At 42.4% G+C, this 26,716-nt stretch overlaps 2 protein-coding genes and 1 long non-coding RNA gene across 3 annotated transcripts in view; 2 read left to right on the top strand and 1 right to left on the bottom strand.

The window, feature by feature from the left end:
- Window positions 1-15,121, top strand: part of si:dkeyp-84f3.5 (uncharacterized protein LOC334144 homolog) — a 22,674-nt gene extending 7,553 nt beyond the window's left edge. The window contains exon 2 of the mRNA XM_022209990.2: window positions 12,707-15,121. Within this exon, the coding sequence (XP_022065682.2) occupies window positions 12,858-14,783 (1,926 nt within the window). The 5' untranslated portion in view covers window positions 12,707-12,857 and the 3' untranslated portion in view covers window positions 14,784-15,121. The remainder of the gene's footprint in view (window positions 1-12,706) is intronic.
- LOC127536604 (uncharacterized) lies at window positions 5,600-22,992 on the bottom strand. Its single transcript, XR_007945695.1, has 3 exons — window positions 22,769-22,992; window positions 20,089-20,220; window positions 5,600-6,030 (listed from the first exon to the last, which is right to left on the bottom strand). It is a non-coding gene; the product is annotated as an uncharacterized LOC127536604 (long non-coding RNA).
- Window positions 22,024-26,716, top strand: part of znf1035 (zinc finger protein 1035) — a 23,385-nt gene continuing 18,692 nt past the window's right edge. The window contains exon 1 of the mRNA XM_022209989.2: window positions 22,024-22,541. The gene's annotated coding sequence lies outside the window, so the exon portion shown is untranslated. The remainder of the gene's footprint in view (window positions 22,542-26,716) is intronic.

Here is a 26,716-nt window from a genome sequence, read left to right as displayed (position 1 = left end):
AATTAAGAATTAATAAGAAAATAAATCAATCAGTAATAAGTAAATAAAATAATACTAATAATAATAATACAGCAGATATAGACGACTGAAGAAACCACATATAGTTGCTGACTAGAGAAATCTTAATTATTTTTATTCAGATTCAAATATCTTTATTAACAGTTCTTTAACCTTTAACTTTCTGAACATGAATGGAACATTGACCATGAACTGTTCTGAACATGGCTTCTCTTGCCTACTTCTTGCTGCTAGAGACCTGGCAGCGCTTCTTCTCACATAGCTGAGCCACATTTGGCTTGAGGGAGGAAGCAGTTGAGACCCTCAGTAGGGCTTGAAGATGCTCATCAGTAAGTCTGGACCTGTACTTGGACTTATTGAAGTTCAAGGTGGAGAAGAGCTTTTCGCACAAGTATGTGCTCCCAAAAAGGCACATGGTCCGCTTGAACATTCGGGAAAGCTCAGGGAAGCTGGGGGTCAGTTCTCTCAAAAATTGTCCAAGCTTGTCTGCTTTTCCACTCACCTCCCTGAACTTGGCTTTGAGTTCAGAATTGCACTGCAGGTCAATGAGCTCCATCTGAAGCACAGGAGGGGCATCTTGCACATCAAAGGAGAATGGGTCAGCAAACATTTGAAATGTGGCTCTGTGCATCTTGAAGCCAGCAAATCTGTGATCAAATTCCTCCTGTAGCTTCAAAATGACCTCAACATACTTCTCACCACTGAATGGTGTGCCTGCATCCACGAATGCCTTGCATGCTGGGAAATGTCAAAGGTTTGTTTGCGAGAGCTGGGCTTTCCATAACACAAGTTTTGTGGAGAATGCTCTCACGTTGCCATAGGCAGCACTGACAAGTTGCCCCTGGCCTTGTAACTTCTTGTTCAGTAGGGTTAGGGTTAGACTATGGTACATGCTGCTCAGTGGCTGATTGATCAGACCACTGTGAGAGCAAAATTTACTTAAATTTACTTATTTAAAACGAGTCAGATAAAGTGTCCTCATTTCAGATTAGTCCAATATGAAAGCGATTGATTTTGTCCATATGTTGTTTTCTGAGCGGAGAAAACAGCACACGTAAGTGTGCTACGTCTTTTAAAGGGGGAGCGCATTTTTAAATTTTAAAGGCGACGGTCAGTTGTTCTCTTATAGTGGTTAGAAGCTAAAAATCATGATTGTGATGAATGATTATTTTTTTACAGCATTAGTCTTTGTAATTGTCTCTGGTTTAGTATCTTCCTGCCTGCAGTCTGATCTGTCACGGCCGCTGCAGGTGATGTATGAATGAGATGAGTTGCAGGACGTGGCCGCGCTCCACGGATCGCCGTGAGCGCTGCCGCGTTCCCCCCTCTACTGTCGCCCCTCCGGGAGCCTATCTCCCCCCTCCCTCTCCGGTTGTGAGTTTCTGGCCAGTGTTGGCATTATAGTAACTTGGTATTCATTCTGTGAATAAAACCTGTTTAATTTCGACCTGCATGCCGCCTGCTCTGCGTAGCTCTCACTCTGGATTCAGTTCCACCGTACCATAACATGATCATCAGCTGTGTCTCAGTCTGTCTCCCTCTCTGCCTCCTCTTTCCTCAGTGCTGGTTGAGGAACATACAACAGCTAAACAGCTCATTCCACACATTAGACAGGAACAGACTGACAGAGCCACGGAAGAAATTAAAGTTATACTTTCCACCACTGTGATTTATGATGTAGCTGAGCCTGCTTGCTTGTTTGTCTGTCCCGCTAAGCAACAACGTAAGCTAATGTCGCGAGGTCGCAACAAGCCCGGCAGATGTCCCGCCCTCAAGAGCCATATACCCCACTGTGATTGGTAGGTTTGTTCAGCTCTGTGCACAACACTGCAAAGTGTCATTCATATCAAACTTGCGGACCGCACTAACATAAATCTTTCATATTAAGACGGGGGCCACAAACTATTGTCCCGCGGGCCGCGAGTTTGAGACCCCTGCTCTAGACCAGACTGGCTTGTAACTTATACAGGGGGAGCCCTCTAGGCACATTATTTAGAGAGATATAGACTGCTGAACATTGCCCCCCATGAAAAGTGCCTAATTTTCAAGGACCCTGAAGTCAATGTAGCACAGGTGGTAGAGATCTGCAAATTTGCACAGAAACTCATCTATCCTCTTACTATAGCCATGCAAAGTCCCAACTTCTAGCAATCACTGCATCATGCTCAATTTTAAACTCAAACTATGCCATTTTTGGTCGTCACGAATCTGAACATTACCTGTTAGGCATATATAGTGTGCATATTTATGCTGGTGTGTACAACTGGAGTTGGAAAAATAACTTCCACATTTTTTAGATAACTTGCAAGGGCTGAATTGTGCCCACTGAACTTCTGAATTTATTAGAATAAACATACCTACTTTCATTCAAGAAATTACAGAACAAATCATTTATTCTCGAAAATTTCCTGGATATACCTTATCTTGAAGAACAAAACTCTTTCAAGCCCTCTGTCACTACATAGGCAAGTATAATTATATTTAAAATACCTGCAATCAACTTTTCATAGAACACAGGATGAATTAAAGATATTATCATAAGGAGTAGGCCAGTAATGGCCTAGTTTGGGCTCAGTGCGTCAAGAGAAATCCCCCAGCAGCCTAGGCCTATAGCAGCATGACTAGGGGCAGAACAAAGGGACATCCAAGAGGGAGTCAGCTGTGCAAATGAAGACACAAGCCGAACCCCTCTGGGTCACCCAGTCAGCCCTAACTATAAGATTTGTCAAAAAGGAACGTTTTAAGCCTGGTCTTAAAAATAGAGAGGGTATCTGCCTCCCGAACCCAAACTGGGAGCAGGTTCCACAAGAGAGGCGCCTGATAACTGAAGGCTCTGCCTCCCATTCTATTTTTAGAAATTCTAGGAACAACAAGTAAGCCTGCAGTTTGAGAGCGAAGAGTTCTACTAGGATAATATGGTACTAACAGATCTTTAAGATATGATGGAGATTGGTTATAAAGAGCTTTATATGTCAGAAGAAGGATTTTAAATTAAATTCTGGATTTAACAGAAGTCAGTGAAGAGAAGCAAGTATAGGGGAAATATGATCTCTTTTGCTAACTCCTGTCAGTACTCTCGCAGCAGCGTTTTGGATCAACTGTAGATGTTTAAGAGAGCTATTTGGACAGCCTGATAATAAGGAATTGCAATAGTCAAGCCTGGAAGTAACAAAAGCATGAACTAATTTTTCTGCATCACTCTGAGACAGGATGTTCAGGTTGTTCAGGAAAATCAGGATGTTCCTGATTTTTACAATATTTCGCAGGTGAAAAAAGGAAGTCCTACAGACTTGCTTTATGTGTGAGTTAAAGGACATGTCCTGGTCAAAAATAACTCCAAGATTCCTCACATCAGTATTGGAGGCCAACGTGATGCCATCCAGAGTAACTATTTGCTTTGAAAGCGAGTTTCTAAGATGTTTGGGGCCAAATACAATGACTTCAGTTTTGTCTGAATTTAGCAGTAGGAAGTTAAAAGTCATCCAGGTTTTAATGTCCTTAAGACAATCTTGCAGTCTGGCTAACTGATCAGTTTCATCTGGCTTCATAGATAAATACAATTGTGTGTCATCTGCATAACAATGGAAGTTAATACAATGCATCCAGATGCTCTTTGTTTTCATGTCTGAATTCCTGTATTTCTTGGAGAATCATTTCCAAATTAACTTTGGATTTGTCAGTGCCTTTTGATTTTCTGACACCATCTTTAGCATTAGCATAGCTGCCAGTGGCTTGTGGCTCGTCTTCGGTGTCGAGCACATCGGCGGCAATTCTTTTACTTCTCTCTCGTGTTTCCATCATCTTACCCCGTTCGTGATGTGTAGTCAAGTCATTCCTAGATATTTCTATACCTTATGGGGTATTTATAAAATCTAATAGGAGGAGCGCGATTCTTAAGTTGCCATCAGGCTCGAGACCGGAACCGGAACCCCAAGGCTTATTTTAATACTCATTACTACCGAAACATTTCGGTCGGTGCCACTAAAGAACCGAAGTTCGGTACTCAGCCCTAGATGATACTGAGCGCTTCTTTCAGGAACATCTCTGTGTTAATATGCTTCATGGATAGTTAAGTTTGGGATGCATCGATCCACATCTTTTCACTTCTGATCTGATCCCGATACCTAAATTTGGATATCTGCCGATACAGATGCTATTCCGATTGCTCTGTTTGCTGTCATATTATTATTATCATTATTGTTGGTTTTATATGAGGCAGTAATAAACTCTTCTCTACAGGCAAGTATAATAATGATTTGTTGATGCTACAAGAGCCAGTATACTTAGTTTGTGCTCATCAGATGGCACAGGACTTTGCATTTTATTTCAAAAGAGGTAGTGTTCGAGAAGTTTACCGTATGTGTATCTGTCATGGATTTAATAAATATTGACAGTCAATTTGAAACCCTTAGATGCATTTTTCTCGCATGTAAATGCACCGCATCTGAAAATTGCCTGCATTTTGGGTGGTCACTAGCGGGCCTCTAAGTGGTCACATGACAGCTTTCAGCTTCACAATCTGGCAGATGCGTCAAAACGCACGGACCAGCAAGCCGTGCATTTCTTTCTGCAATCTGTTGTCTTCCTGGAGTGGGTCAGCTCGTTTGCATAAAGTAGACTGGACTCCTGCTTTATGCAAATTTGATGCAGCGTGCGGAAATCCAGCTTTCAGAAATACTTTTTGCTTAAGTGTTTTTGAAACAAAAGAGAAAATTTGCGGCCGAGCCACCATGTTGGTTCGACGCATCTGCCAGACTGTCAAGCTGAAAGAGTTGTGGTGACAATGTAGTGGCCGCTAGTGACCACCCACCATGCGAGCGATTTTCAGATGCGGTACGTTTACATGCAAGAAAAATGCATCGAGTGGACACGTACCTTCACAGTTGCATATTTGTTTTTACGATGGGATTTTTCCTGTTAAGAGGATTTCCTGTTTTCTGACTTTCTTTTCTGAGCTTATACTTATGCCGAGTTGCCTTTTGGGACACACATGCATACATTCGTACGTACCATATTTCCACACAGCTGACATGTGATGAAAAGCTGGCTAGCCACAGTGCTGCTCAATGCTCGTCGGCTAGCAAAGTGTGGAATGGATTTACTGAAAGGAGACGTGCCTCATTTGTCCGTGTGTCATTGAGACATGCTTCCGTTCAGGAAGTCCATTTCACATTTTGCAGACAGCTAGCAAAGCAGCCAGCAGGGAATTACTTGTGGAGGCATGTCAACAGACAACATTAAAGCACAGACATGGATCGGAAATCTCTGCAGGTTGGATCGGAAATTTCCGATCCATGAATTACGTTGGTATCGGAACCCGATGCTGATACTGGACTCCATCCCTAAGTTGAGTACTCAGTTATATACTGGAATGTTTTAGTGTTGTTCCGATACCATTTTTTTCCTTTCCGATCTGATCCGATACTTGGGCTTGAATACTCACTGATACCGATACCTAACCAATACCAAGGTGTATGAACAAAAAAATACTACAACTCATTCAACCTGTTTATGTCCTTTGCATTTTGGACAATTTTAAGATTCAAAACTAGTATAAAAAACAAAAACATATGACAGTATATTATTTGAATGAATGTTGTTTATTCTGTCATAAACAACTTGACAGTAACTTTATAAAAATAAAAAAGTTAACGTTTGTGCAACATTAATATCACGTATAATACTATTTTCTTCAACTTTATATCAAGTGTTTCAAATCAACATATAAGAGTGTCTACTCTAACAAAAAAAATTGAGAATTGTAATAATTCAAGTATGAAAAAGTGCAATAACAACTTGCAAATAGTTTTTTCACAAGGACCATAACCATAACCATATCCCTTCAGCCCACTCTGATTACTGTTGCGAGTCTCGGGTTCTGCGGCTGCCTCCATTCGTGGACTTTTCCTGGGGCTTTCTGTGGTGGTCTCAGTATCAGATGGCTCAGTCTTTTCCATCTCTTTTGTCAGGGCTTCCTTTGCATCTCTGATGTGATCAGTGCAGGAGAAGTATCTAAAAGCAACAAAACACAGAATTAAGAAACAATAAGAGCAAGATTATCCCCCAATATGTGTTCAAAGGCTTAAAGCCATACAGCTGTAATGTACTATGTTGCCTATGATTTGTTTGCTCGTAATCTTCTTAGAGTGTGGTCACAAAATAAGCACTACATGAATTTAACACATTACAGTATATTTAATTATGTGATTTGTACATTTTAAAATAAATTGTTGGCTTAACAAAAAAAGCAAATTATCATCAGGCAAATTAGAATAAGGATCGCTTCTCTGCTTTTTGCGGATGATGTGGTTTTGTTGGCATCCTCAGACCGTGACCTCCGGCACGCACTGGAGCGGTTTGCAGCCGAGTGTGAAGCGGCAGGGATGCGGATCAGCACCTCCAAGTCCGAGGCCATGGTTCTCTGCCGGAAACCGGTGGAGTGCTTCCTCCGGGTTGGGGGGGAGTTGCTTCCCCAAACGAAGGAGTTTAAGTATCTCGGGATCTTGTTCACGAGGGATGGGAAAATGGAGCGAGAGATGGACAGGCGGATTGGTGCGGCGTCGGCAGCAATGCGGGCGTTGTACCGAACCGTCGTGGTGAAGAGGGAGCTGAGCCGTAAGGCGAAGCTCTCGATTTACCAGTCCATCTACGTTCCAACCCTCACCTATGGTCATGAGCTTTGGGTAGTGACCGAAAGAACAAGATCGCGGATACAAGTGGCCGAAATGAGCTTCCTCCGTAGGGTGGCTGGGCTCAGCCTTAGAGATAGGGTGAGGAGCTCAGACATCCGGAGGGAGCTCGGAGTAGAGCCGCTGCTCCTTCGCATCGAAAGGAGCCAGTTGAGGTGGTTTGGCCACCTGATTCGGATGCCTCCAGGGAGACTTCCTCTGGAGGTTTTCCGAGCACGTCCGTCTGGGAGGAGACCCCGGGGCAGACCCAGAACTCGCTGGAGAGATTATATATCTCGTCTGGCCTGGGAACACCTCGGGATCCCCCAGGAAGAGCTGGAAAGCGTTGCTGGGGGGAGGGACGTCTGGAACGACCTGCTTCGCCTGCTGCCCCCGTGACCCGGCCCCGGATAAGCGGAGGAAAATGGATGGATGGATGGAATGGAAATTAGAATAAAATTTAATTATGAGCTAAAATTGAATAGACACTGTACCTGTCTTTAAAACGAGGGTCCAGGACAGTGGCAACTGCATACAGGGGCTCTTGCTCAAAACTTGAAATCGTCTGTTGACTGTTTCAAGTAGTGTTGATTTCATGGTTTTTATTCCTGAATTGTCATGGCACTCATGGGAAAGCAGCCATTTTAGAACAGTCACAGAAGGGATGACTTCAGACAGAGATGAGGCAGCGCAGCTTATCTCTTTGATAAGCTCTTCGAATGGGCTCAAAACAAGGACAGTTTTTTCCAAAAGAGACCACTGGTTAGGAGTCAGGCTCGCAGGGAGGTCGTATTCTGCTCCGTATGCGGAAATTGGCCGTTTCTGCTCCAATGCACTCTCCACCATATAGAAAGTACTGTTCCATCTGGTTGCAACGTCTTGTTGAAGACGTTTGCTGGGCATGTGTAAATCTTTCTGTATGTCTTCAAGACAACTTGCAAATAGTTTTTTCACAAGGACCATAACCATAACCATATCCCTTCAGCCCACTCTGACAACTATTTTTCTGCAGTTAGCCACAGCGTCACTGACGCTTCTCTGTGACAACAACCCCTTGTGAACCACCAGCTGCAGTGAGTGGGCAAAACATCCCAAACTAGACACGCCAAACTCTTTTCATGTTGCTAGCGTTGTCTCGCAGAATAACGTGAACACTGGAGTTCTTTATTTTCCACTTATCGAGCATCTCCCCAAGTGCCTCAGCAATGGCAAGGGCTGTATGTGATCCACAGAACTGGCTAGCATGCAACACGGCACTCTGACATGTAAAAGATGACGGCGTCTCCATATGCACCCAGTGAGATGTCAAGCTAAGTAAAGACAACGAGGAAATGTCACTGCTCCAAATGTCTGTAGTGAAGCTGACAGCTGGAACATCTTTAAGTTTGTCGGAAATGCACTTACTCACTGTCGTGTACAGTTTGGGGAGCGCTGTTTCTGAAATGTATTTGTGACCAGGCAAATTGTAGTGCGGCTCAATATACTCCATTAAGCGGCGGAATCCCACATTTTCGACCAGTGATAGTGGCTGGTCACTCAAGACAATAAACTCCACAATTTTATCGCTTATTCCGGTGGCACGTTGTGACTCTTTGGGAAACTTCTCTCTCCGTGTGAAAGAATCTTCTATAGTTTGTTGCTTCTGTCATTTGGTGTTAGCTTTGATGACTCTCTGGTGTTCTTCGGGGTGGTGCGCTTTCAAATGCTTTATCAAGTTGCTCGTGTTAAATGCCCCAACATGAGAGCCACCTCTCGAAACACCCTTTTTGCAAATCTGACATTTTGCAGTCTTACTTGTTGGTTGATCTAGGTGAATATACTGCCAAACAGCCGACATGCTTTACTGTAGCTACCGCTTGCAGCAAATTCCTGTCAAATCAGCGAAGAAGAACTGACTTCCTGTCATAGCAGCATTAGCAAAAGTAGCGGAGCCTGACTGCCCTTTCACAAGGTCTGATATTGTAATTTAATAGTCGCACTGGTGATTTGGTCTGTTTACTCGCCAATACCGGTACCTTAAAATAGCGCAATATCGGCGTGAAATCCGATGCCAGCATCGAATCGGAACAACACTAGAATGTTTATGCCTGGAAGAGGAGTAAAACACCTTGTTTTGTCTTGATCATTGTTGGTCAAGTGGACAGTATTAGAGCTTTTACTCTAGGATTTGGTGGTAGTTGATCAGACCCACAGCAATTTATAATTTGCTGGCACTCGATTGCTTGCCATGGCCCAGCAAGGTAAAATGAATCTTGTCACGTTGATGTTATGTTTGGGGTATGCTGGTTTGGATTTTACTGCAGTGCAGAGGCAGAACTATTGCCTGCAGCTACTCATCTAACCAGCTCACTCTGCCCTTTTTGTCCATGCTATTTTCTGAAAATTTTCTGACTTTCAGAAGTGTCAAAAAATTTTACAATATAGTTTATTTGCTGAATCTATTGAAGACATGACGGTGCTGTAAAGCTGGTTACACAGATTCACTGTGCTGGCAGTCCTGACTCAATGAAAAATCTGTTAAGATGATCAGATCTACATCACCTGGTATTTGCGGTTCTGTGAAACAATGGTTTGAAAATAACGTCCTCACTCTGTGCCGATTGTTCAGCTACACAATTGAGAGGAGGTTGGTCAAGCTCCAAGCCATCCTCAGACTCGGGTTTTTGTACATTCTGTCCTTGACTGCTGAGATCATCTCTGAGTGTGTGTGTGTGTGTGTGTGTGTGTGTGTGTGTGTGTGTGTGTGTGTGTGTGTGTGTGTGTGTGTGTGTGCACAGATATGTGGCTGTTCACTGACAGAGAAAAGGTGGGGGAGCAGGAACAAAACCTGGATCGAGTTTTGAGCAGGCAGGACAGATGTGCACCGGTAGTTAGGAGTCTACAAGCACAGCCTGCTCCGTGAAGCATTTTACCTGGGTACTTTCTCATTCATACTGATGAACCCAGTGACTGAAGAAGATTTTGTACTTTGTGGATTATTGCAAATAGGTAATTCCAAATGAAAGTCGTCAGTGTAATCCAAAACTATATAAACCTGTAAGTAAAAGTTTGCATACACTTGTAAAGACCTTGTATATCATGGCAGTCTTGAGTTTCCCATGACTCCTATAACTCTTAATTTTCTTTGATTGAATTGTTGTAATGCGTGCCTTTGTCAAAAAGAACAATTGTGCATTTTGGTTATTTCACAAAGATCAGCTTGAACCCCACTTGCTGAGAACTGCCGGCGGCCTAAAATTTGCAAGTTTGTGGACTGTCCGCATTACAAGCGTACCAACTGCACATGTGCCAGGAAACCAAATGTTGCTTCAAATATATGCTTGTTTGTGAGGAGAGACTGGGAGGACATTGTCTGCCATCTACACCTTTTATAATTCATCATAAGAGTTGTAACTGAAGTAGTCACTGACAGACTTTCACTGTGATTTGATTTGTATATGCTGTCACAGTGGGAAGATTCAAATTCACCAGAAATTATGTTCTGCCTGTCTACCTCAGGAATGATCGCATTCAGACGTTGCTTTAGCCCTGTCTGTGAGAAGCTGCTGTATCCTGTAAAAAGTAAGAACCAAGTCACAAGCCACCAGCCTTTCAGAACCTTCCATGGGAACCCCACATTATTGGCCCTTACGTCCGCCTGCTACATCTCCCATAGTGTTGTTACCAAAGAACTCCCCAAAGGCTCACACATCTAATTTTTGCTCTGGGAAGTCAAGGACGAGAAGCAGTAAGGTTTTGCTCAGAAGTGTTGTGCACAGCAGCATGTAGAATATGTTCTTCATGCTGAAACGTCATCTTGGACAAGTGCTTCCACTCATTTGTCTCCTTTAACAAGTCCAGGAAGGTAATTGCAACTCCAAAGGGGATTTCAGGAAGTAACATCCTATAATGGAGCTTGAAATTTTGTTGTGAGCCAATAACGGGTTGAGCTCAGTGTTTCCCCTCCCATATAACCAGCAAGGCGGCCCGCCTCGTCGGTATAGGCCACCGCCTCATTAAAATTCTGCCGACATTGCCGCCTCACCGCTCCACGGCAAAAAAAAAAAAAAAACCCGCCGGACTGACGAGACCGTCCGCGGGGGGGTGGGGGAGTGGTGCGCAGCTGCGGCGGAGACGGCCCGATAGTATATATAATTCCCGCACACCCCCCCCCCCTTCAACAACTTTCAGCTGAAAGTGACCCCATCACCTCACAGCCATTTCAACCCAGGGGAAACACTGGAGCTGTAGATGATGTTGCACACACTGATGTTTCAATCTGCAACTTAAATTTTCTCTTTAAGTGCCTTCAGTATCTTTCTTTTTAACTGCAATGATAAAGCACTGCAAATTTCTTACTGTTCTGATTTTCATCACTGTTGTATTTCTTCTCTATAGCAAAGGTTCGTGGGTGCAATAACTTAAAGCTGCTGTCCGGAGTTTCCGTTTGTTTTCAATCTATGTATCATTTTTTTAACAAAGCTTAAATGTGTTAGTCTAGTTCGATACTATAATATAAAGTTAGAATAACGCGATATGAAAATTTATTCCTGAGCTCCGCCTTTCTCTCATAGACCCCCATGTTATTCCAAAAAGCGCCGGTTGCTGCCGACCAATCAAGTTCGAGCTTCAGCTTTGTCATGCTGTCAATCAACGGTTACGCGCACAGCAAGCAAGCCCATGCAGAGGTGGGCGAGCTACGCACTACGCAACCGCGCGCACATTTGTTTTGCTTGTGGAGGAGAGAGCATCAGGGCTCAGCAACTTCCAGAAAAGTTACCAATCCCACGGCTTGTCAGGCCAAGAGACTGCAGGACGTTTTTTGGCTCGGGGTGCTCGCGTCGCTCCCCGACCACGGCCCTCCATCGCCCGGCTGACGGCTTCGTTTAGATGCCCGACCTCTGGAGGAAGATGTTGGGGCGTCTGGGACATACTCTTCGTCAGAGGAGTCATGCAATTCTGAACTCTAGATAGAAATAAATAAACAATGTAACACATATACACGCGTAAATGCACTAAGTTTGATAAACAACGTCATTGAGAGGGATACACGAGTGTAATCACATATTGAAACTTTACTCGTTCGTCCTAGCAGATTCATGTTATTTTGGTATTAGGACAAGTTAGACTCAATACAGCATTCTAACGTAATTCCTTTATTATTTACTAAATGTACTAAATGTAGAAGAGGGGAAAACAGCAAAACAGGCAAGATGCTGCAGCACTCCGGGCACTTCTCTCATGTACTGCGCGCGTGCACAAATAAAGGGGCGAAATCAGAGGGAGGGAGGGTGGGACCACCAGTGTTTTGGGAGACGCTGCGATGCAAACTCCGGACAGCAGCTTTAACTTGCTGTAAGTTCAACATTAGTAATTAAAAGTAGCTCAATTACTGACGTTCTTTTCCCAAAAAGCCTTTGCTGACACCCAGTGCATGAAGCACCAGCCGAGCTTTTTCTCTCTTTATTCTGATACGGTGTGCCCTATATGTGCTGGTACTAGTGCCGTATTTTTATTTTATTTTTTTCGTTATTGTTGACATGTCTGTAGGTATTAACTGAACTTGGACTATATTTGTTGTCAGGTTAATTAAAACCAAGAACTGCACTAAATGTTGAGTCAATGACGTTCATGTATGAATAAATACAATTACGAGTGGAAACATTGAACTTTGTAAAGAAACATGATTAAATGTGGATCTGTTGCGTCATGGCCAATACTTGATCTGCTATAAAAAGTCTGTACTGGTGCCAGTATCATTCTGGAGTCTCCGATTGATGTGCCCCTGTTTGTCAGGAAAGGTACCATGATCCATCAAAATGAGGAATGAAACTAGCTTTACAATGCTTTAAGGACCAGTGGAGTAAGTGATGTTCAAACTCAAATATTTGGAATCTGCTCAGTCATCAGCTTATTAATTATTAATTCAAGGAATTGATTGATCAAAGGTGCACTGGCATGCAAACAGCCATGCTTTTCCTAAAATTGCAAACATAAGGATCAGTGGTTTGATTCTAATTCCATTTTTCCTATCCCTCCAGGTGCTAACACGAGATGGAAAACCAGAGGAATGGACACAGAAGGATGTGTTCTGAAGGCCAACGTGTTGAGTGAAGATAAGAATTGCCACATGGAGACCAGTGTTATCGATGTCTGGATAAAGTTTTACAAGTACTTGCAGGTGGAAAAGTGATGCCATCAGCACACGGACAAAACCATTTCATCATGGAAAAGCAGAGATCAGTGAACAGTGTTGGTTCAGCACAGTTGGGTGGAGAAGCATGCACCTTCATCTGCACTGAGTGTGGTGATGGGTTCAGTCAGTACTCTAATGTGTTGGCCCACATGGCCATTCATGGACCTTTGGAATCGTTTTCCTTTGATGGCTCATCCAATGGATTTGAAATCCCTCGAGAATATGTGCTACAAGAAAATGGCACACTGACAGTTGTAAATGGTTTAGCGCAGTCTCATTCTTCTGTGAAACCATTATCTCCTGGAGTGTTGCCGTCACATTTTTCATCACCAGTCAAACCAGTATCTCCAACTCCAAAGCTGCAGCCTTCTCCTTACAGAGATGTGTTCAGGCCAAGGCCATCAGACTCAAACTTGGACAAGTCTCGCCAGGGCCATTACCGTTGTGAAATATGCAACAGATCCTTCAACAGTCTGCAGAGTTTACATCGTCACCAGCAGTATCGAAACACAGAGCGAGGTTACAAGTGCACTTTGTGCTGTAAGATCTTTGAGGATAGACAGGACCTTAAGAAACACCTCCAAGACCATGTCAATGAAAGATTTCACTGCTGTGGTCAGTGTGGTAAACGATTCCTGAAAGTGGATGCACTGAATGCTCATCAAAAAGAAAATCACCCCTCGACCAAGGCTACAGCTTTGGGTAAATCAGAGGTTAAGCAGGAAAAAAAGCAGGAGAAAACATATCCTTGTAGGAAATGCAAATTGAATTTTTTTTGGATGTCAGATTTCCAGACACATTCACTGTATCATTGCAAGGGAAAAGAGCCCGATGCTTTCATTGCACCTGAAATAGAAATTGAAGTGAATACTAAGAACTTTGATGACATTCAACTTGAAAACTGCCACAGCAATGGAACATCTGCTGATATTAAGAATGGGGACAGCAAAATCTTTAGGGACAATAGCAGTGAGATTGATGCTGAATACTCTTTCACACCATACAGATGTGGTTTGTGTGGAGATCGTTTCCAAAAGTTGGCAGCTCTAAAGGAGCATCATCTCACACATCAGACTCAGGAGGAAATAGATCAGCTGAATCAAGAATCCCAAAGAACTTTTAAGCGAAGGGTGCCACCAAAAGGCAAGCGTAAAAGAGCCAGTAATCCAAATGGAAAGCTGCATCCCTGCAAACACTGCCATCGTGTCTTCAATCATTCTAGTAGTTTATCTCGGCATATGAGATACCATAAAGGCACAATGCACACCTGTGTGTTTTGTGGTAGACATTTTCCTCAGCGCTGTGATTTGAGAAGGCATGTAGTCATGTACCACAAAGCTGAACTGGACAAGAAACCAGTTTTGAAGCACTTATATGCATCTTCAAATGGGCCTCTTCCTAGATCTCTTGATGATGATAAAATCACAGGTCTTGTTGAGGAGAACACCAAAAGCTCCTCTGACAACGAGCAAGTAGCGTCACCAGAACAGCAAGCAAAAGAGAAGCAATCAGGAAAAGCAGGTCGAGTTAACTACAAGTGTCAGGAGTGCGGAAAGAGATTTGGGTTGTTATGTGTGTACCAACGGCACTTGCGCTATCACAAAAAGGAACCCAACAAGTGTCCTCAGTGTCCAGCTCAGTTTAGGACTTCCTCGTCCCTTGAGCTTCATCTTCAAAAGCACCCAACCACGGGACAAGAAGATAATGTTGGTCAGGCATCTCATGGCACTGATATGAGTGGGGACCCTGCCTTGGAAAAGGATAATGCAGAGGACATAGAGGATGACTATATGGACCAAACTCAACATGACAAAAAAAATTCCTCAGAGGTTCTTTACGAATGCACCGAGTGCACTGAGACATTTTCGTGCTTGGAGATGTTTCTTCAACACCAGACTTCTCATGGCTCAGAAAACAATTAAGCAAATGCCAAATGAACAATAAAAAAGGACACAACTTTGTCATGGGTAAAATGCACATTTAAACCCGGTGTTCTCCCATGTCATATGGTGCAGCTAACGTGAATGTCCCACCACTTAACTAGGTAGGGTAAATAAGTTGCTTTTTGATGTATTTTTCAATGGCTACTGTTGATGTAATGCTGTTACTGTAAATCACGTTGCTGCATTTTTCATCCTGTTTTACATAGAATAATGGGATTTTTGAGAGTACTTTAAATCTGTCGTGTGTATTTCTCGATTTTGAAAGGATAGCATTGTCACACTTTAGATTGACTGTGCCATTAAAATTGTACAAATGATTTAATGTCCTCTTAGTTTTGCTGTGACTCCATTTTTTTACTCCTATTTGGCTATAGGTGTATATTTTTGTTCCTTCAATGTGTCATCTAGGTTTATAATTTCAATTATACTTGACGGCGACATAGAAACTGAGGGAAAATGTGGGAGTATGTAGGCAGCATTTGTTGTTGGCACACAATTTTTACTTACCTGTCTGTCCCACCTTTTTATCTTTTAATATTATGGCTTCTCAGAAGAGCATTCTGGTTTCTAAAGTCCTCATTTTACTTTTATTGACTTCTCTTTCATACTGCAGTTGGTTAATTACAACATACCGAAATAATATCACACCATTTTAAGAGCCGTGATCAGTGATGACATTTATGCCTTTCTATTAAAAATGTTACACATTTTAAATAATAGTATTCAGTGTCTGTAGTTCCTCCTACTGATGCAACTCTGTTATTTATCTGCATGTGGTCAGAGAGCTGGCAATGCTGTAGGAGATCCAGTGGCCTGTCTGTCTTGATTGCCAACCACAGTACAATTGTGGACAAGAAAACCTTATTCTTAAGGAGTCACTCTTAAAGACTGATTTGGAGACATGCCCATTTAATTGCTGAAATAAAATTTTATACTTCAAAAAAAGTCAGTTCTTATCCTCTGTATGAAGTTAATACTATGCATGTGTGATGGGCAGAATCACAGATAACATGATCTGCTTTCATAACACTGTCCTGGTATCACAGGTGGGACATTAAATACCAAATCAAGTCAAAAACTTGAGCTTGACAATCATTAGCCCCAAATTATATGGCTGTACCCTTAAGTGTTAGTGTTGGTGATAGTGGGTTCACATTTTGGTGGTTCTAGATAAAAGGTCATGTCATTCATATATCACTTTTAAACATTTTCTGGTGACAAATCTCATACTAGGAAGACAGCTAGACTGATTGGAAAAATCATCAACTGCTGCTATTTAGTCAAAGAAAAAGTTGTAAACTCTTAGCAGCCAGTACCTCCTGCAGTGAGCTGACAAATCTCATCTTAAAGCAGGAATCTAAAAATTCAAATTGTAGTTTATATTTAATTATCTCACTTGTGGAATGGCGCAATCCAGTTTAAGCAAGTTAATGTAGGCCTGAATACTTCTTGAATTTGTGTGGATATAAATGTCTGGATCTTCAGGTTTCTCTGCAAAGCAGAAGTGGGTGTGTGCCCTAGCCCTCTGGCAAGATCATGCAGTGAATCAAAGTTTTACTACTATTATCGCAATATCCACAGAGTGCTCACATAACTCGCCCTTCCTTGTAACATGTATTAGCATGCATGTGAAATGTCTCCAGTGCATTTCTGTTAACTGTGTATCTTGTTTACCATTGATTACTTCCTTGGTCCCATTGTTGCATCCAGAGGGCAGGCTTCTTGCCCTTTATACATTAGGCCCCACTAGCACTTTACTTAATCTATGCAGAGTCAAAAAGACAGTTTTCAGAACACCCTGAAAAGATTTCTGAAGTGGAAGCTGCAACAGCTGTTAACGACAGACACCAGCACTAGGCTAAATCGCTAAGCTGTGAATTTCAACTGTCGGTCACTAAATACATCTCCCTGAACAAGCCAGGGAAAAAGACTGCTATTCCTTTATAGCTTCATTCTATAAGCATGACTCGCATATTGTATACCTAGACCGTGCTGGATGGACTTCTGTGTTTTCTGATTGATTCCAGGATGCGTTTTATATTTTCCATGCAGTCTTTCTGATTAGTTCTTGGACAGAGTGGTCAACAATGGCTGTTTTTTTTTTTTCCAAGACATTTCTGAGTAACACTTTCTGTCTCCCAGCCTTCTTCTCATCACATCTATATCCAACCAACTCATCGCTTTGTACACATCTATATGTTATAAACCTCTTTGGAAACACTTCTGCATTGCTTCCAAGATGAAATGAAGACCCAGCTACTTATAATGGCAATTTGGATTTCACCTCTGGGGATGGAAATCTTGAACAGATGTGACACATGGGATCCTGTCCTTGTGAACGGGTCATAGGAAGACCAACTGCTGTTAGGATGGCTAGTGAGTGACTGTTTGCAGAACCACACCAGAAAGAGTTTGCCAAAAACATGCAGGAAGGTAACTTTTTATGTCTTGCTGTAAAGTTTGGTAGGTCTTTACACCAAATAAGTAAGTTTCACCAATGCTTCTTCAAATATTTGTTGGGAAATCATACAGGCTGTACTTCTGTTAAACATTGATTGTGTAGGTCAGGAGGATTTAACCTGCGTCTCCATATTTCCATCAGAACTCGTGTGTCACAAAGGGATTAGTAAGGTAGACAAGAGTGAAGAGTTTTGTTTGTCATCTGGAAAGTGACACCTGTGTATTATTAGACAATTTTCAACTGCAGGAACTTGTGGGCTCTCTCTCTGGAGAGAATAAAAAGTACCATCTCCTCAATAGGCACTTCTGACCAGTCCTTAAACATTACTATGCAGTTCTCACCTTGATTGGTTACACTCAGAGAGTCATTGTCTGCCCTCTGGATGTTCTCATCAAGTAGCAGTCATCTTTGTAATATTGCAATCTCAAACATAGAATTCGCCATAAGGGTAAAAGCAGCAAACTCCATTTTTCTATGTTATCGTAGAACTTGACTTGTGTCTAATAACCGCCATTTGTTGTGATTTTAACGCAGTCCGAGTTCACGTTTTGGCCAAATCCATCAAGTCCTAGACTCAATTCGAAACCAAAGGACAGAAATGGCAGAATCCAGGGCCGGTCCTAAAACTGCCACCTCATGCCTACCCCAGGTTCCTGCAGTGGAAAGTTTTCTTAGTAGTTAATTGCATACCTTCCTAGCATGTTTCCTAGTTCCACATACTTTGGTTTCCATATCGTGATCGACTACCGTGCGTATATGTTGGACTCAGGATGAAAATTTAGGTAACATGAAACAGCAAAGGTGATTTGCTGTCTCGCATAATTAGGTGGTCGGTAATTAGATTCTGAGTATAACACAGACCTGTACAAAGTCAATAGATCCTATAATTACCTGTGTATTACTGGTCTATGAATAAGGAAATTACCATTAATGTTTGGCCATCCAAACAGGAACCTTGCCTAATGACTCCTCTGTCTGCTGTTGCATGACATCTGTATATGTCATGATTCTTATCTCTGTGCATGTAAGGTCAACCGTCTTTACAAACAGATATGTTCACTACAAGGGAAAATTTGTCCACTGCACATTTTGGCAAGACTCAGTGGTACAGCATCTTTAAGAATCTCTTCACATGTCACTATTAAGAGGTTAATATCAAATAAAACTCCTCAGCAACATCTTGATGAACATGGAAACGGGCCCAAGGCGCTGGCCTGTCCTTCAAACACCCAAGATGTCACTTTGCAACCCACAGGATCCACTACCAATATTCCAGTGCCAGACACCACATGACACCCCTAGAGGTCCTGTGTTCATGCTCCGGCAGGTCACATTTTGGCTTCATTTTTGAGGCACTGTCATGTCGTCTTTCATCAATCACTGGCCAGACCAGTCTATGACACTGCAACCACCACACAGTCCTTCAGCAGCTTCCCCCCAACTAATGTGGGTCGACGGTTGGACATCCCAGAGGTTCCCCTCTTTGGTGCCTGCTATGAGTGATACAGAGGAATTTCTGACGCTTTCTGGTTCATAGTTCTGTTACTGCCAAATGTATACTGATCAGCCACAACATTAAAACCACCCGCCTTACATTTTGTACATGCCAGCAAGACAGTTGTAGCCCATCATTTTAAGGACACATGACCACTGGAGGTGTCCTATGACATCTGACACCAGGATGTTTGGCAGTGGATCCTTTAAGTCCCATCGGCTGCGAGATGGGGCTATGTGGATCTGGGTATTTTGGAATGGTATTTTTGTTTGGCAACAGTGTTTTAGAGGGTGCTACATGTCCGAGTAATGTCTATGTGGTGAAGAACTTGGATTCAGTAACCCAAGTTAAGAAAGAAAGCACTAAATCCTGGGGAAAGTAGAACACTCAGGTGAGCTTAAAAGTTAAAAACATTACAATAGGAAAGGAGTTTAGCGCCCACTCTAAACTGTGTCAGAGGATGCACTGTGGTGACGGGGTGGAAACATGATATTGGTGTCTTGCCTCCTGCTTGGTCAAAATGTGAGCTCACAGACTGTCTTGCACTGCAACTTTAAACCTACTGACAGGTGATCATCTCATTACATTTAAATGTTGTTCAAGGATACTTTAACCCTTGTGGATGTGACACGTATCACCTGCTTAAACATTGTAAACCAAACATTCTCCCCATGACAAGCACCTGAGGCCCCCAGTATTGACCTCCCACCAAAAGGACAGTGTGGCTTGCCACTCCCTGAAAACTTCTAAATAATAGCTTAGGGAGCACGACCAAGAGGCCAAAGCATTGACTTAACCTCCAAACAGCCAAGATGCCAATCCAATTGAGCGTCATCAGGATGCGGCAAAATGTGCCAGATCTATGGAGGCCCAACCTTGCACCCGACAGGAAAAAGGATCCAACATCCCAGTGCCCCAAACCACATGACACCCCTAGAGGTTCTATGTTCATGCCCCGACAGACCAAAGCCATTTTGGCACACTATGGGGACCTGCACAGTATTACGTAGACCTTCTATTGTTATGGCTGAGCGGTGTCAGTACTTTTTTCTGACAGGTTGATTGTGCCATTTGTTTATCTTGAGCTCATTTTGATACCATTTCTCCAACCCAATCACTCTTGTTCAGACTCAGGCTGCAAATGACATAACTAAGTGCAAGATGGCAGTGCCCATACTTTGGCTTCACTTCTGAAGATCTGTCATGTTATCTTTCATCTACACGTACAGTGTTCAGTGTAGACAAGTATTTACCAATCGATACTTTAAGAGGAACCATGTAGTACATGCCAACATGGTGACCAACTTCTTCCTATTAAACTCGCTCACCAGACAGATATGCCGAAATGGTCTCCTGGCTCAGAGAGCATGTGCATCAGTGTCCTTCTCTCAATGAGGGGGTTGAGAGCATTCATGTTGGAGACTTCCTCCAGCCAAAGCAGCTGATTTTCTGATGAGCCACTGCAAACATAAATGGTATAAAACAATTAAACATTTTATTGCACTAAATGGATCAAACTGAAAAAAAAACTGAAGTCCTTGTCATGCTCAGAAAATGTATTTATTATTTTTTTGCTGATTATTTTCTGACGGCAGTGAACAGGGAAAGACTTTTTAGGCTGGTGAGCGCCACATGATGCTGCAATACCAAGTGTGACCTCTCGGCCAGAAGTGCCTCACATTCCAGTGTTGTTTGTAGTTTGCTCCACATTACTTACTCTCATAGTACCTAATCATTGATCAACAGCTGATTGCTCACTTTTGTAACTCACATTGATTAGGAAATCCTCCTTTAATGTAAAACTTTTGGGCTTAAGAGGGCTAATATGGTGAGCAGACACTCAATGATTGTTTGACCTTCCCACCACCACCTATTCCCCATGCGGTCCATCAATGTCGGAATTGGGGCGAGGTCTAGAACTCCAAAAACTGTAGATTTCCAACACCGACAATACGACAACCCTGCCCTCTTTTGGCCAGATGTGTAGAAGTGAGACAACAGGCAAGGTTCACATTTCCCTCCCAAGCTCCCTTGGTACTTCCCTCATTTTGAATGCGTACAAACAAATGCAACACAATGAAAGATTTTCTAGAGAGTCTGAAAGTCAACATTATTGCCTCTTTTTGATCCTTTTACCATCTTGCCTTTTCTTTTTGACCTGTTTGCATGTCTGTTAGGGAGCAGCTGCAATCACTTTTGCCTTTGGACATTGCTCATATGTCCTAGTTCAACTATTTTTTCCCCCCAAACATATCCCCAGATGAAACATTGAATCTTGCAGAGACTACTTCTTTCAGGCTGACTGGTCACATGTGAAGTTACACTGACAGCAGGCAAGAGCTGTAGAGTGAGTGTGGGATTTCTACCATTGCAGGCAAGTTCAGTGTACAGCTTGTGCAGTCAATGTAACTTTGATGCATTTTTATTCTGCAAATGTATTAATGCCATATAAGACAAAATAGCCCCTCACAGTATTATAGGCTACAGGCCAAGAGAAGCATTCATGGAGCAAACCTTGATATTACGGATGCACTCGGATTATGTCATCAGATAGTCCAGACCTGTTTATTTTATTGCAAGCTCCAATACATGGATGGACTCTAAAGGAAAAAAAAAGAACTGATCAGTTCTATCAGTGGACCTTTTTCCCCCTTGCTCCTTTGGGTGAGGGATTTAAAATTTGAGTGTTTAAATGGGTTATACTTGGTCAGAGAGGGGTTTCATACTGATTTGCATAATTCTGTAGTACATATTCAATTGAATCTAATAAATTATTGCCTATATACACAATCTGAGGTAAAAGCACAAATAGCATGACAGGTACATGAGTGCACCAGTACCAGAGGCAAAGACTGGTCACAGAATATCAAACATGTCCACAAGTTACTGATCATCCATGCAGGTTTTGGGAATTTTTTTTCTTTTCTTTTCTACAGCAATGTGTTCCCCCCTCCCATGGGAACTGGTTCTTGTGAGCCTCCTCGGCCAAAGGGGTTTTCTAGTGGACCAGCACAAGAAGAGGTGGCGCCATTTTGTAGCAAGTCTTGCACACAAAATGGTTGTATGGAACTTATTAACCCTTTAAATACCAACCAGGGCTGAGGTGCAGGCATGTCTGCTCGAGTGCCCACATAACTTTGATGTTACTTGTGCAGCAGCAGCAGCACAGAGGTAGTGAAACTGCAAATGGGAGCACCGAAACCCCGCTGAGGACTTCACAGATCGGCGCAGTTACTGTCAGCACGAGCAGCACCGCCTGAGCCTGAACAGGAGCAGCTGCAGGGACTCCACCGCGGCGCGTCCATGATACCGCCCCGTCCGGCTGCAGCGGGGACAGCCACGAAGCGGGGAGGGGGCGGGCTCTTCTGGAGTCCCTGCACCTTGTTATTGGTTGTGAGCCGATAGTTGTGTAACGTGCGCACAATTTCGGGCACATTGTCCGTAAATGCGCAAATAAAGATAATGGAGGCGGTTCTGAATCAAGCATCGCTCTTCGGTACACACCAAGCCGGCTAGTGCCGAATAAGACGACGATGTTTTTTTTGTTTGAACAAGTCCTAACGGTTCACAGTCCAGGAAAAAAGGGAAAAGAGATCCCTTGACGGCGAAGACGGAAGACATTAGCAAGGAGGACAATCGCTTTCTCTTTATCCTGGCACAGAAAGCCGAGGCGTAATGTCGCCAAGCGGAGTCTATTGAGTTATTGTTGAGCTACGAGACAGAATATATAGCCAGTAACGGAAACCTGGAGGTGACGAGAGCAACACGGATCCCGTATCTGGTGAGTGGTTCTGCTCAAGACCAGCTGCGGAGAAGCCATTAGCTGTTGAGTATCAATGCTAGCAAGCATCGTGCTAGTTGCTAGCTAGCTGGCTCAGGGGCTAGCTAGCTAGCTGGCATCAGATCATTAGCTAACGTCAGTTCAAAATTAACAAACACGTGGCTGGAGTCACAAACCGGTCCGCTTCTGTGCTTGTTTATGTTCCTATATATCTAACTGTAACCTACCGTTCTGTTTTGGTCCGCTGTTCCCTGTGCAGCTTGGATTAAACCACATCATCTCGCAGTAATGCAATCAGACCAGAGCAGCACACAGCTTCCAGGTGCTCTGACAATGCCGAACGATGTGATAATTATTAGATGCAGCTTCACAGTTAAATGCCACATATTCTGCCTTTACAAAGCACGAAATGTCCAGTTTTTTGTTAAAACATCCACAAGTTCAGCTGCATGTTTATTACTGAGGTAACAGTGGTGATGTTGGAGTGCACTGTCTTATATTGAAGTGTCTTTCTAGTATTCCTCCTGTTTGTGCATCCTCAATATCAAAGTTAAATTAAAACTTCTGTGACCGTTTCGATCTAAACACAACATAGTCATCTTTGTAAAGTTCTAATTTATGGCTGAGCAGTTGTTTGATTGCATTCGTATTAGAAGTGCAGTTGTTAAATATTTTGTGAATTACATTGGAAATGTGGTGAAATAGTAGATTGATACCCAATAAAAATGAAAAACAGAAGTTTTGTTCCAGCTTTATAGAATGATTACAATGCCATTCAAAGAAAGTAATTAATGAAAACTAAGGAATGAGAAGTATCCTGTAGCCAGGATAGACTTTTGTTCACCTTTTTATTTTAAGTTTAAATCAAAAGTCAATTAACCTACATTATGTGTTGCAATCTGTGGATTTTGCAAATGTTCTGTGGTGAGTGTTTGGTCTGATTTTCCCAGCTTTGGCTTAAGCTAGGAGAGGTTATTTTTGCTGGTTGTATTTCAGATTTTTGCATCTTTTAGAAAAATAATGACTGCACCCCTGTCACAGTACTCAGTGAGTTTTGCTGTATGCTACAGTTTGCTAGACACAGTGGAAAGTGATATGCATAGTGCTTGCTTTCTTATGCATGTATATAGGCAGGTGACAAGTTTTAGGAAAAATGAAACCTAAACTTTTCCAGTGAACAGGTTTGACTCTGTCATACAATGGAGGGCATTTTGCTGGCGTGATTTGGGCCCACAAGTCCCTTCAGAGGAAACAATGTCTGCAAATCAATGCAAAGTTGTACTGAGTGATCACCTCAGTAATAATCGGAGAAAGTAATTGATTTCAAATCCAAAAACAATCATGGTTTGACACATTGTAATTAGCAAATGTCCAAGGCTGCAGTTTAGGATGTATGATATGTAGTGTGTCTGAAGTGGGTTTATATTGTCATTGGTTCTACAAATTCATGCCACCCTTCTGGTGCGACGGTTGTATATTTGATGGGGCCTCATATGCATATAGTGCTTATTCCATTGAAAGGTGTCATAAAAGGAAAATATTGCAAATCCAGTTGCAGTGTCTGTCAGAAAAATTGCAAATAATTCTTTACCCCAGATCATTGAGCCCTCCTACATAGGGCACAGGGGTCAGTGAATGGGTTTAGGGGGGAAATTTTGTGAACCGTGAGGTGGTCACCAGATCTCAACCCAGTTAAACAAGTGTGGGAGATTTTAGAGTCTCGTGCTAGATGGCATTTTCCCCTGCTATCATATACACACGTGGACAAAATTGTTGGTACCCCTCAGTTAAAGAAGGAAAAACCCACAATTCTCACTGAAATCACTTGAAACTCACAAAAGTAACAATAAATAAAAATTTATTGAAAATTAAATAATCAAAATCAGCCATCACTTTTGAATTGTTGATTAACATAATTATTTAAAAAAACAAACTAATGAAATAGGGCTGGACAAAAATGATGGTACCCATAACTTAATATTTTGTTGCACAACCTTTTGAGGCAATCGCTGCAATTAAACGATTTCTGTATTTGTCAATGAGCGTTCTGCAGCTGTCAACAGGTATTTTGGCCCACTCCTCATGAGCAAACAGCTCCAGTTGTCTCAGGTTTGATGGGTGTCTTCTCCAAATGGCATGTTTCAGCTCCTTCCACATATGTTCAATGGGATTCAGATCTGGGCTCATAGAAGGCCACTTTAGAATAGTCCAACGCTTTTCTCTCAGCCATTCTTGGGTGTTTTTGGCTGTGTGTTTTGGATCGTTGTCCTGTTGGAAGACCCATGACCTGCGACTGAGACCAAGCTTTCTGACACTAGGCAGCACATTTCTCTCCAGAATGCCTTGATAGTCTTCAGATTTCATCGTACCTTGCACACTTTCAAGACACCCTGTGCCAGATGCAGCAAAGCAGCCCCAAAACATTACTGAGCCTCCTCCATGTTTCACCGTAGGGACAGTGTTCTTTTCTTCGTATGCTTGGTTTTTGAGTCTATGAACATAGAGTTGATGTGCCTTACCAAAAAGCTCCAGTTTGGTCTCATCTGTCCAAAGGACATTCTCCCAGAAGCTTTGTGGCTTGTCAACATGCATTTTTGCAAATTCCAGTCTGGCTTTTTTATGAGTTTTTTTCAGCAGTGGTGTCCTCCTTGGTCGTCTCCCATGAAGTCCACTTTGGCTCAAACAACGACGAATGGTGCGATCTGACACTGATGTACCTTGGCCTTGGAGTTCACCTTTAATTTCTTTGGAGGTTGCTCTGGGCTCTTTGGATACAATTCCAACGATCCGTCTCTTCAATTTGTCATCAATTTTCCTCTTGCGGCCACGTCCAGGGAGGTTGGCTACTGTCCCGTGGGTCTTGAACTTCTGAATAATATGAGCCACTGTTGTCACAGGAACTTCAAGCTGTTTAGAGATGGTCTTATAGCCTTTACCTTTAAGATGTTTGTCTATCATTTTTTTTCGGATGTCCTGGGACAATTCTCTCCTTCGCTTTCTGTTGTCCATGTTCAGTGTGGTACACACCTTTTCACCAAACAGCAGGGTGACTACTTGTCTCCCTTTAAATAGGCAGACTGACTGATTATGAGTTTGGAAACACCTGTGATGTCAATTAAATGACACACCTGAGTTAATCATGTCACTCTGGTCAAATAGTTTTCAATCTTTTATAGAGGTACCATCATTTTTGTCCAGGCCTGTTTCATTAGTTTGTTTTTTTAAATAATTATGTTAATCAACAATTCAAAAGTAATGGCTGTTTTTGATTATTTAATTTTCAATAAATTTTTATTTATTGTTACTTTTGTGAGTTTCAAGTGATTTCAGTGAGAATTGTGGGTTTTTCCTTCTTTAACTGAGGGGTACCAACAATTTTGTCCACATGTGTAAACGCCAAATTGGGGAATTTATTTTGGAAGAATGATATTTCATCTCTGTCTAATAGACTTGTAGATACTTGCAGAATCACTGTTGGAGGCTTGTTGAAGCTGTTGTGATGACTTTTTTTCTTGTTTTTTTTTCCTTTAAAATGTCACTTGTCTGTAGCGCTCACTCAGACTATTGATCAGTCTGTCATAAGGTGATAAATGAAGTCTATATCATCACGTTAAACACAAATTCTATTGTTTAGTACATCTTTGAATGTGCCTGGGAACATGTTTCCTTCTTCTGGAATATACCTCACCACCTTAAGGGGTTTTCCAGTCATGCAGATTGCATCATTATTTGTTATTTCAACACATTTGTCCTAAATTAGGTCAGCTGAACCCGAGCGTTATTTTCAGGCGTCGAAACCTTTGTACATGGTCAAAATGAAGGGAAAGGACCTGCCCCATAAAATGTCACTTTCCTGTGCATGCTTGATATAACCAGTAAAATAAATCAGTCCATCTTCAGGTTTATGTTTCCAGAATGTGTAGCTGTGAGTTGTCATCAGGTAAACCCTCCACTGTGTCATATTATTAGACAGTTGTGTTGCTCAGGTGATCAGCAGCAGACTGATCCAGGACCGCAAAACCTCTAGACCCAGTTCTCTCTGACCTGAGGTGAAACAGGTTGGTGTCTTGATAAGGACCAGGGGCCTCATTTATAAAACATTGCGTAGAATCCATACTAAAAGTTTGCGTACGCTGAAAATCTGAAATGGACGTATGCCCTTTGCCCCTGATTTA

The sequence above is a fragment of the Acanthochromis polyacanthus genome, chromosome 12 (assembly GCF_021347895.1).
Source record: "Acanthochromis polyacanthus isolate Apoly-LR-REF ecotype Palm Island chromosome 12, KAUST_Apoly_ChrSc, whole genome shotgun sequence".
Classification (NCBI taxonomy): domain Eukaryota; kingdom Metazoa; phylum Chordata; class Actinopteri; family Pomacentridae; genus Acanthochromis; species Acanthochromis polyacanthus.
The sequence above is the reverse complement of the archived record's forward strand: the minus strand, read 5'-3'. Positions and strand labels throughout refer to the sequence as shown.